The 10273-nt window shown below is 42.4% G+C and overlaps 1 protein-coding gene and 1 long non-coding RNA gene across 2 annotated transcripts; one reads left to right on the top strand and one right to left on the bottom strand.

Annotated features, from left to right (window-relative positions):
- Window positions 1-4011: 4011 nt before the first annotated feature.
- Window positions 4012-6042, top strand: LOC128375013 (uncharacterized). The gene is made up of 2 exons (XM_053335231.1): window positions 4012-4201; window positions 4601-6042. The coding sequence occupies exons 1-2, from the start codon at window positions 4012-4014 to the stop codon at window positions 5632-5634; spliced, it is 1224 nt and encodes a 407-aa protein (XP_053191206.1). The 3' UTR covers window positions 5635-6042.
- An 84-nt stretch (window positions 6043-6126) lies between these two features.
- Window positions 6127-6764, bottom strand: LOC128375785 (uncharacterized). The gene is made up of 3 exons (XR_008323106.1): window positions 6672-6764; window positions 6320-6565; window positions 6127-6199 (listed from the first exon to the last, which is right to left on the bottom strand). It is a non-coding gene; the product is annotated as an uncharacterized LOC128375785 (long non-coding RNA).
- Between the last annotated feature and the right edge of the window lie 3509 nt (window positions 6765-10273).

Genomic DNA, 10273 nt, shown 5'->3' with positions numbered 1-10273 from the left:
TTTTGTTAGTTAAGAAAAATATAATTGACAACTTTGAATCATGTACATAGCATTGATACTTGAAAAAAATGTTATTAAACATTGAGGAAATACTCACAGAGAACATGCTGCACGCGCAGTTTCATCTGTGCCTTCAGCCAACGCTCGTACAACTGCCGCTGAAAGTCGGGTGACACCTTTCTGCGCTCGGTCTTGTCTGGCACGTCCCCGTCCAGAGTCACTGGGTGCGTTTCCAGCAGTTTGTCAAATGCTGCTTGGACATCCATCTGCACATTTGTAGTACAGGCAGGCTTGTCGGCAGCATCGCGAGCAGCGCCACGGGTACCATGACTGGGACCCTCATCTGCAGACTCAACACTACATAAGAGAAGAAGGAGGAGAAGAAGAGTATTAAATAAGTGTTCAGTGTGCCTACATATAAATTATGGTGGGTTTGATTATTGTTGATTGTATTAATTGTTGACAAATATAAGACATCCTTACCTTGAGTCACCAGCGAGCCTAGCCAGCAGCTGATTGGCCCTCACAATGGTCTCCGGCTGCTTCATGCGGTAATATTTTTCTGCCGTCGCAGTGGTATGGGTGAGGTAGTCTGCCACCAGAGACTTCTCTGCATCAGTCATCGTCTTGGTGGCCGTCTCAAAGACTCTGCGTGCCACTTGGCTGGTCACTGGATTGAGTTTGTATCTAAAGTGAACGTTTAAACCAATATTAATATGACATTAATTAACACATTGCACCAGAGAGCTGAGACGGCTATTTACAGAAGAACATTTTGGAGGGGAAATGAATCATGATGGTTAGCTTACTTTGAGTGCAGCCGGTTAAGGTCATTGGAGGCATTATAGATCGGCCTCCCCGTGGTGGAGATGAAGAACCGTTCCTCCTCGCCATCTGACTCATCCCGCTTGCGCTTCTTAGAGTTGAGGAGTTGTGGCCGCACTCGTGTGAAGTACATATCAAACCACTGTTGGCAGAGGAAACATAGGAATAAAGATTAATTTCTGCTTTTGAACAGGTTCTGACAGATTCTCAGAGGAAATCTGATGAACTTACACGCTCCTCCTCCTGTGACAGTGCAAACGTGGCAACTTGCTGTGTGGCGGTCCTGTGCTCATTCACACCAATAATGGCGTTGCCTGAACTGTCTGTCTGACGGACTATCCACTCCTGCACCTGCAGAAAAAACAAGGATATCACATTGATTAGTATGTGGAATGGCAAAAATGTCAAAAAGACAAAAAGAGCACCAGAATACTCACAGTCATGCGCTCCACCTCGCCTGGTCGTTGGAGGTGCTTTAGGATGACCACTGCCTGGAGGTAGTACACCACAAAGCTGCACTCGGTCAACTCAAGGGTTGCACTTTTGTCCACGAAGACCTTCCCAATAACTGCCATAAAGTCCTTCCTGGCAGCCCTCAGCACAGCCAAGCAGTCGTACGGTGTCAGCTGTTGTTGCTCAGTCAACATGCTATGCCTATGAGAAAATAGATAAAATGTTATTAACAAATCATAACATTACATGCCACATTGCTCACATATCTATACTGTAATCCAGTTAGGTGGGTGAGAACAATTAAACTTACCTCTTTTGGGTGATCTCTTTGCTCATTTGCTTGGAGCAGCATTTCTGCAGAAACCCAAGGAACTCAATAAAGTGCTTGCAGTCCTCATAGAGTGCCCGATCCTCGTGCCTCATGTTGGTGTGCACTGTGTGGTACACCAGGAATCTGTCGGAGGAAGTACAAGTATTTAAGTATATGTATTTAAGCCCAGTTATGTTTATTGTCTACACAAGTGTTGACATTATATGAAAAAAAAACCCTAAATGCACCAACCTTTTCAAGCTCTTGAGGTAATTCTGCTGAGTTTGCTTTGTCAGCGTTGCCTCAGAGAGCTCACGGAGGTACTGCGAGATCTTTTCCCTGTTCCTGACGAATTCCAGGGATGGGGCCTGTGGGTCCACGTAGTACAGGAAACGAGCAACGTTGTCAACCTGAAAAAAAGCATGTTAAATTACCTTCTGCTCACTGAATATTTTTTTTACTTGGATAGTCAGAAGTTTTTAATAAACACAGAGTGTTTTATGGTCGTCCTCACCTCCTGTTTGTAATTTTCAATTTGGAGGTCCTTCTCCAGGTATTTGCCAAAGTCCTTCAACAACGGATAGTCTATGGAGTGCTTCTCATAGAGGCCCTTCTCTGCCATGAGCTTCCTGGCCGCCTTCTTCCCCTGCACATCTGGGTTACTGCAATGTGGGAAACGTGTTATAATAGTAAATTGTTGTTATATGCTGAATATTTGTGATTCATGTGACTCACAATCAAAAACAAACATCGTCAGTGAAGTTGTGAAACTGAGATTCTCACCATTGAAAGATCTCGTCACTGCTGAAAGAGGCAATGTCAGACTCCCTCTCAGCAGTCTCAGTGGCCGCACTCTCGGGTGGCTGTGGTGTAGGGACACCAGTCACCACCATGTGTCGACTCTGCAGCTCCTCAATCAGCCTTTCGATTAAAAAAGAAACGCAATTTAGATAATCTTATTCAATACAATTTAAAAAATGTAATACATTTCAGAGAGTAAACAAGAAGTGATGTTTGAAAAAAGACTGAAAAGCTCTTTCACCAACCTGCTGAGTGGATCAGCATCATCCATAATTTGCCGAAGGAGCACGTAGCTGAACACCCTGCCAGAAGCCAGAAGCTCATTGACTTCCCTCTTTGCCTTCTCCACCACTGCTTCCATGGCTTCAGGTGTATCGGTCTTCATGCCGACCTTGCGCAGATGTACGGAAAGGCATTCCTGGGGTTTCATGGACACAGGACACAGCAGATAGTGCCTGTTGGGTTTACTGGAAATAGAAAAAGACATTCTTCACTTAATTTAAAGCTTTACTCAGGGAAAAGTTTGGGAGCCATCATAAAATATGCTTTAAATCTCAGCTTGGGTAAGTGGCCTAATGATTTCATTGTCACTCAAATAGGGTCGTTAACCAGTCATTAAGCAAAACAAAAGATGTGATCAGCCATGTTTACAATATGTGATAAACTATTATCATGACATTCACCCACTGTTATTCTCTGTCTTGTTTACTACTATGAACACATATGTCTATTTTAACTTGATTAGAAAAGGATGTTTTACTACATTCTGTTAGAAATGGACTGTATAAGCTTGACAGTACATTCAAACTAATCTCTTGATTTGGTCCCTTAGTCTGGGAACCATCAGCAAATATACTTACATACCTTTGAATGTTAAAACTTCTATAATATAATAAATGTTTTTTACTACATTGAGCAACTACATTGTGAACTATAAAATTGTTCTTGACTTACCCCTGAGGAGCCATTTTCAGGAACGAAAAAAACTGGTGAGTAGAAGAAGAAAAAAACAGGAGAAATCTTCAGTGAAGATGTGACACTCTTGTTAACCGCTGAGCTTCTCTGGAGAGTCTCAGAAGACAGTAACAGGACATCTGGTGGCCTCACATTATATGTCAATCTGAAAGTCCCGCCCATATTCGTGCATTAGCATTTACATACATGCCCACCTGAGAAGGGGGTGGTGCTTGACTCTGAAAGTTTAAAACCAGAAGAAGAATAATAAGAAGATATAAGTTAAAGTGTTTCTTTTGATTACTCTTATCCACCTTATTCTGGAAGGCGCTACTGTAGAAATGATTATGGGCGCGACTTCCTGTTAGACGCCGGAAGTAGTAGTAACCGTTGGTAGCTTAACGTGGATGGCAGCTTTTCTTTAGAGTAATTTATTACAGATATTTAACTAATATTAAACATTTAACTATTTAATTAAAATACTGTAAATGTCCTTGCGGAGCTCAGGTACCTGTTGCGCCGTTCACGGCTGTACTAACAACCAGACTAAGCTTAACCTGTGGCTTCAACAACGGTGTTTTGAACATGCACCCAAAACAAAACGAGAGTGTTCATGTGAAAAGCGCTACAGTTTCCATCGCCTACCTAAGGACAACGAATCAAAGAGAATGTGGCTGAAAAACATCAACTTGAAGAAACCACCCAAAACACTGTATGTCTGCTCGATTCATTTTGTGGACAAAAAACCAACGGAGGAAAACCCGCATCCTACTTTGTGGCTGGGCTACGTCAAACCACCTGAGAAGAGACGCCGGATCCTCAAAAGGATTGACAGCAGCACTGTCAGGAGAACATCAGGTATGATTTCAGGTGTATGAAGAACACAACATTGTAGTATTTGTAATGACAACATTTAGTGTTATTTTCTGTATAGTTAAAATGTGTTTGACACAGACTGCAGGACAGCGTTAAACTAAAAATAGTACCTACATACCTGTAGTTTCACTATGTCTATAGAAGAAAAATGCAGTTTTTTTATTTTCCCAGATCTTTCACAAATATTCTCATAAATTTAAAAACATGTAATCTATCTATAAATTACAGATTGTCATGTTATAACGAAGAATTTAACATTATTGCCTGCAATTGGTGTCACTTTGTTGGTTGTTTGCATATGATGTCAGAACAACAATTTTAAGTTGTAGCTGTGATATAGTATCATGTCTTAATAACTGTGTACTGTATTGTTACCCTCAGATGAGCTTCATGAGATGGATCAGAGTGAGGAGCTGTGCTCAACACAAAAGCTAACCTGTGATGCCCAAACACAGTGGTCAGACCCTGGGATGGAGGACCACACCTATTCAAAAAGACCCAGCATCACATTAGGAATAAGTGCACCATCCCCAGAATTGCCACACCCAGTTGCAGACAGTATTTTGAAGAGCGATGCAGACTCCCTCTTGTATACAGGGATTCCACTCATTGTGTTTCACACACTTGTATCCTGCCTACAACCATTCGCTCCTACTTCATCATCGATGCCTGTTGTGGACCAAGTTCTAATGGCTTTAATGAAACTAAGGCAAAACTTTGTCATGGCTGATTTAGCACAGCGGTTTAAAACGTCACAAGGTCAGGTCAGCAAGACTGTTGGAATGTGGATAGACATAATGTCTGAACACACCAAGGATCTTGTTTTGTGGTTGCCTCGTGAAACAATCAAAGCAACATTGCCAAAAGCTTTTAAAGAGCACTTTACGAATACAACCTGTGTAATTGACTGCACAGAGACAGTTTTGCAGAAAGCCAAAAACTTGGACTCTAGAAGTGAATCATATAGTCACTACTATGCCAGCAACACAGTGAAATATTTAGTGGCAGTTTCTCCCTCTGGAATTATCATGTTTGTTTCAGATGCGTATGGTGGCAAATGCAGTGACAGGTACATAACACAGAACTCAGGGTTTCTGGACTATTTACGTGCTGGAGATGAGGTGATGGGTGACCGTGGTTTCACAGTTAGGGACTTGCTGGAGGAGCGAAGGGTGAATCTAATCATTCCAACATTCACACGCAAAGGATGCCAGCTGACAAATGATGGGGTCACACGCACACGTCGCATTGCTCATGCCCGCATTCATGTTGAACGGGCAATAAGGCGTCTGAAGGTGTACAAGATTCTTTCTCAAACAGTGCCCATTAACTTGGTGCCAAAAATAGACAAAATGCTCAAGATCTGTGCTGGTTTAGTGAATTTAAGAGGTGAACTTATTTCAAGTGGAAAGTGAGACATTTAAATTACACTTACATATTGAATTCATTGAACATTTTCTGATAACAAATTAGATAAAACTACACTTACATATTGAATTCATTGAACATTTTCTGATAACAAATTAGATAAAACTACACTTACATATTGAATTCATTGAACATTTTCTGAAAATTATTTTAAATGTTATTGCACTGTTCTCTTTTGAAGTGTTTTAACTTGTGAAATAGTATTTCGTTATGTACCTGCATAAGAATGACAAAGTGAATAATTCAATCAATCAATCAATCAAATTATATAAAACTACACTTATGTACAAATTGTTACACATGTTTGAAAATAAATATCAAATATTGAATTCATTGAACATTTTCTGACCCTCTCAACAGGTAAAGTGCTGTATACAGTAGTTTGAGCTGCAACAATTAATCTATTATTAAATGAATTACCCACTAATCTATAAATAGTTGCGTTATTTGTTATGGAAAAAATGTCTAAATAGTGTGATGTCAGATTGTAATTGATTGTGTTTTATGTTTTTAATAAAACAAAACTTAAATCCTCTCTCTCTCTCTCTCTCTCTCTCTCTCTCTCTCTCTCTCTCTCTCTCTCTCTCTCTCTCTCTCTCTCTCTCTCTCTCTCTCTCTCTCTCTCTCTCTCTCTCTCTCTCTCTCTCTCTCTCTCTCTCTCTCACGCTTAACACATCTGTCATCTGCTTACTGTATTTTTAACAGATTCTGGTATTTGGGGCAGAGCTTAATTTTCTTAGCAACAAAATCATCGACTAATTTTGGAAGCATGTGTGTAAAGTAAAAATTTTGGAGGTGTGTCATGTGTGTGTCTGTAAATTCTTTGTCATATGATATGTCAAATTCCATGTGCTCATTTGGTGTCCAGATAACAAGCTTGCAGCTCTGCAGTCCCAGGCACATCATTGTCAGCTGGACCTGGAAGAATAAATGTAAAATAATATGGCTTACAGTTTGTTTTAATGAAGGTTTACAAGTACCTGTGACATGAATTCATAGATTATAAGTAACAATATTTACCCACCTGGAGGTAGTATCCATTTTGCCCATTAGGAAGAATGAGATACTGCCCATCTTTCAAGAATCTGATGTCACCATTTGGCCGACTAAGAAATTCTGTTAGTGACATCGCACTCTTTAGGGGACACTTAATTTCTAGGAGCTGTGTTGAGTTTAAAATTCCATCAGGGCTTGCTCCAAACCACGGATGGTCAGGACACACCACCAGGCCTCTCCTCTCCACATTGTGCCCTTGAGCCTCCATGACCTGGATGGCTTTGTCCTCATTTTCGTTCCCATATTTAGTTGCCGTATTGCCAGTGAAGGTGGGGTATATGTGTTCACTGAGGAATTTTTTGGGGTTTGTGGTGCTTCGTCTGGGCACTCTCTTCGCCGTGCTGGCAGTCAGTCGCAGCTTCCTTGCATCGTGCCATAGTTGTGATGCACTCTGTATCTGGGTCTCTTCAGTCAACTTTCTAATTTGAGCAGGGTTGAGTTTGACATAGGTTTCATAAAATGTTAGACATTTGGTGCAGGTCAGTGTTGTTGTGCTGTGCTCAGTATGGGGCATCTGTAGATCACACTGGCTCTGGGAAGACTCATTCTTGATATCTAATTTGTAACACTGGTGAAGGAGACCGCCGGTCTTCAGTTGAAATAATGGGGCCATTATAGAGGAACTGACATATTGTTTGAATTCATTGTGATCTTTGAATAGTTTGGGGGCACCCTCTGCTGATGACACACTAGGGGCATCTGATTTTGAACCTTTGTGGATGTGGTCTGCTTTATGGTGTTTAAAATTGATGTGTTTCACCCTTTTCAGCTCAACATTCTTCCTTGTACCTACATTCCACTTTCTCTGCACATCAGTGCATGATGTCCCTGTCTTTCCTTGCCTGACTGCATTCTCAACCTGAATTGAAAAAACGTCCAACTATTAAACACAATAGTTGCACACAGTGGCGATTGCTCTGAGACAACAAGGGAAGCTCACCTTCCCCTAAAATGTCATCAAATAAATTGTCACAACTGTCATATTGAATTCACACTAAAATTACAATTTACACACTGGCAGTCCGCCGCAGACTAAAGCTTCAACGGTGTTCAATGAGGCTTCTCCCACCAGCTGTTTTGGGCTAGGGCGGGACAAGCCAGGATAAGACGCTCGATAATTGGATAATGCGACAAACTCGTCCCGCCCCTGGACGCTGAGCATCCCTGGCGGTCAATGGAGCAGTGGGCGGGTCGGACGCTCTACTGCTGTATGATGATTGGAAAAAATGTTTGGAGAGCTCAAAGCCCTTGACAGACAGCTGTAGGAAGGCTGAGTGTAGTTTTGCCAATGTGTCCTGACTTTCTCTTCTTTTCTTTTTTTCTCTTTCTCTTCTGCTTTTTCTCAAAAGCGACTATCGACAAATATAGCGACTTTTCTGGTGTTATTGGAGAGTATTCTGATGTTTTGAAGACTCTGACATGAAAGCACGTATCACTCTATCCTCAACGAGCAGCGGGTGCTGCTGCGAGCCCCGCCCCCGTGCCAAAGCACTCACAGGCAGTCAGGTGCGCAGCAGTCCCAGCTGCAGTGAGAGCAGACAACACAAATCTTTTTCAGGTGTGTGCATAAATGAAGCATACAACAGCCTCAACTAAACACTCCTTTTATTTGTAACTGCCTCGCTTCGATATGACAAGTTTTATGATGAAGACGTAAAGTGAGCTTCCCCTGCTAAAAACACCAGCAGCCGCCACTGTCATTACAAAATGCAATGAAAACAATTATTAAAACAACCACATTTACCTTCCATAGTATTGCAGCGGCGTGGCTGCATGATCTCCCTTGCCCTGCAATACATGAACACCCTGCCGTCTGTACTTCTCCTGACAGGGAAACTAAAACCCAGGCTTTGTGATGGGGGACTTGAAGGCTTTGGCTGGGCTCTATGTCTGCTTTCAAGTACATCAGATCATGGCCCACTTCCTTCAGCAAAATGCGACCGACCTTGTTGCTGTGTAGATATTGATATGCCTCCGAGCTTTTTAAATTATTCATTCCCTCACCGTCCGTAGCAACCGAGTCAATAAAATAACTAAAAATGCTGGTGTACGTTATTTGCGGCCACTTCTTTAGGTCGTCCTCCCATCCCTCAATAGTAGCAGGCATAGGTATGACCACATCATCTCGTTTGAGCCCTGACAGTTGGTGTTCCCACATGGTTCACGTCTTATTCCCAAGATTAGCGCGTACTTTTACTATATAAACCAGACTGTAGAAATAAACAAACGCCGGTTCCGGGATACGCCGTATATGGTCTCCTGGATACGCCGGTTCCGGTGTGCGCCGGAAGTTGCGCCCATAATTCGCGCAAGGCATCATGGGGGTTAGGAATAAGGTGGATAGTTTGAAAATAAAAACTTATTAGCATTACGCTAATACAAGCTACAAAAGTAGCTACGTTAGTAAAAGTTACATATATATAACAAATCCTCCCCGAAGCAAAACAAATAATTACCTGTCCAACAGAAAGAGAGCAACCTCGGCATCACTTTTCAAGGCCTTCAGATCCCTCAGTTGTCTCCACCACTCAAATGCTACTCCGATGTTTACTCTGGTTTGACCTCTTGCTTTATCCAGAGCCTTTTTATTAGCAGTCTTTTCATCCTCAGGCTTTCTCTTTCTTGCCTTTTTGTCTGGACGAGCCGTTACAAGTAACCGTGGAAGTGGTCATTTCTCAGCCATTGCTCAGGAATGAGTATTAAATCTGTTCTTCTGTAACTCTGTAGTTCTGCAGAGAGGTGTGCTGTTTTTTCCGGCAACAGCGACAGGTGAAGACTGTGCACGCGCTCAGTAGGCAGGGAGAGAGGGGGCGGATGCAGAACTAGACAGAGGCACCTGATTGGTTTTTGCGTTTCGGTGCGAAGAGCATGGATTGGTCGGAGTTTTATCAGTCCTGTGGCTGCCACAGAGGTCTGATTTTTTCCATTCCTTTTTCTAAAGACATAATGTATTGATACCTCTGATAATATCACGAAGATGGCGCCGTCCCAGGTGGAAGCCTGTAGCTGCAGCTCCCGTCGTGCTTTTTAAACTTTTGTTTATTTGTCGGTTCGTTTGTTTTTTTGATCAATCACAACCTGTTCTTAAGAGTTGTGACAATGGCTGAACTTAGTTTTGTTACCCTTCTCTGCATTTTTCTACTACTTTTTCTACCCTTTGTAACTGGGAACTTTGCCGGTAGTACTGGGAGCATTGTTTACACGCGTGAACAACTGATTGCGCTGTGTGAACCCGTGCTGCTGCCTAGAGACAAATCTGTGGTCCCGCAGGAGTTACGGAGGAGACGCTGGGGTTGTAGGTCTGGAGCCAAACGGAAGGATAAAAGGAGAAGACATAAACCAGCGGTCCCGGCGATTATAATGGGAAACTCGAGGTCTTTGGGAAATAAAACGGACGAGCTGGCAGCGCTAGTGAAGACCCAGAGGGAATACCGTGAGTGTAGCATATTTTGCTTCAGTGAAACTTGGCTGCACTCGCTTCTCCAACAACAAACCCTGGATCTCCAGCGACCTAAAGGCACTTCTGAACAAGAAGAAGAGGGCTTTCAGGTCTGGAGACAGAGAGGAGCA

Source organism: Scomber japonicus, chromosome 16 (assembly GCF_027409825.1).
Source record: "Scomber japonicus isolate fScoJap1 chromosome 16, fScoJap1.pri, whole genome shotgun sequence".
Classification (NCBI taxonomy): Eukaryota; Metazoa; Chordata; class Actinopteri; order Scombriformes; family Scombridae; genus Scomber; species Scomber japonicus.
Note: the sequence above shows the minus strand (reverse complement) of the source record. Positions and strands in the feature narration are given on the sequence as shown.

Excerpts from the sequence above, each read along its gene's own strand:
- LOC128375013 (XM_053335231.1), top strand. The coding sequence starts at position 4,012 with ATGTGGCTGAAAAACATCAACTTGAAGAAACCACCCAAAACACTGTAT. Across the intron at positions 4,202-4,600 it reads CACTGTCAGGAGAACATCAG|ATGAGCTTCATGAGATGGAT; the intron begins GTATGATTTCAG and ends TGTTACCCTCAG.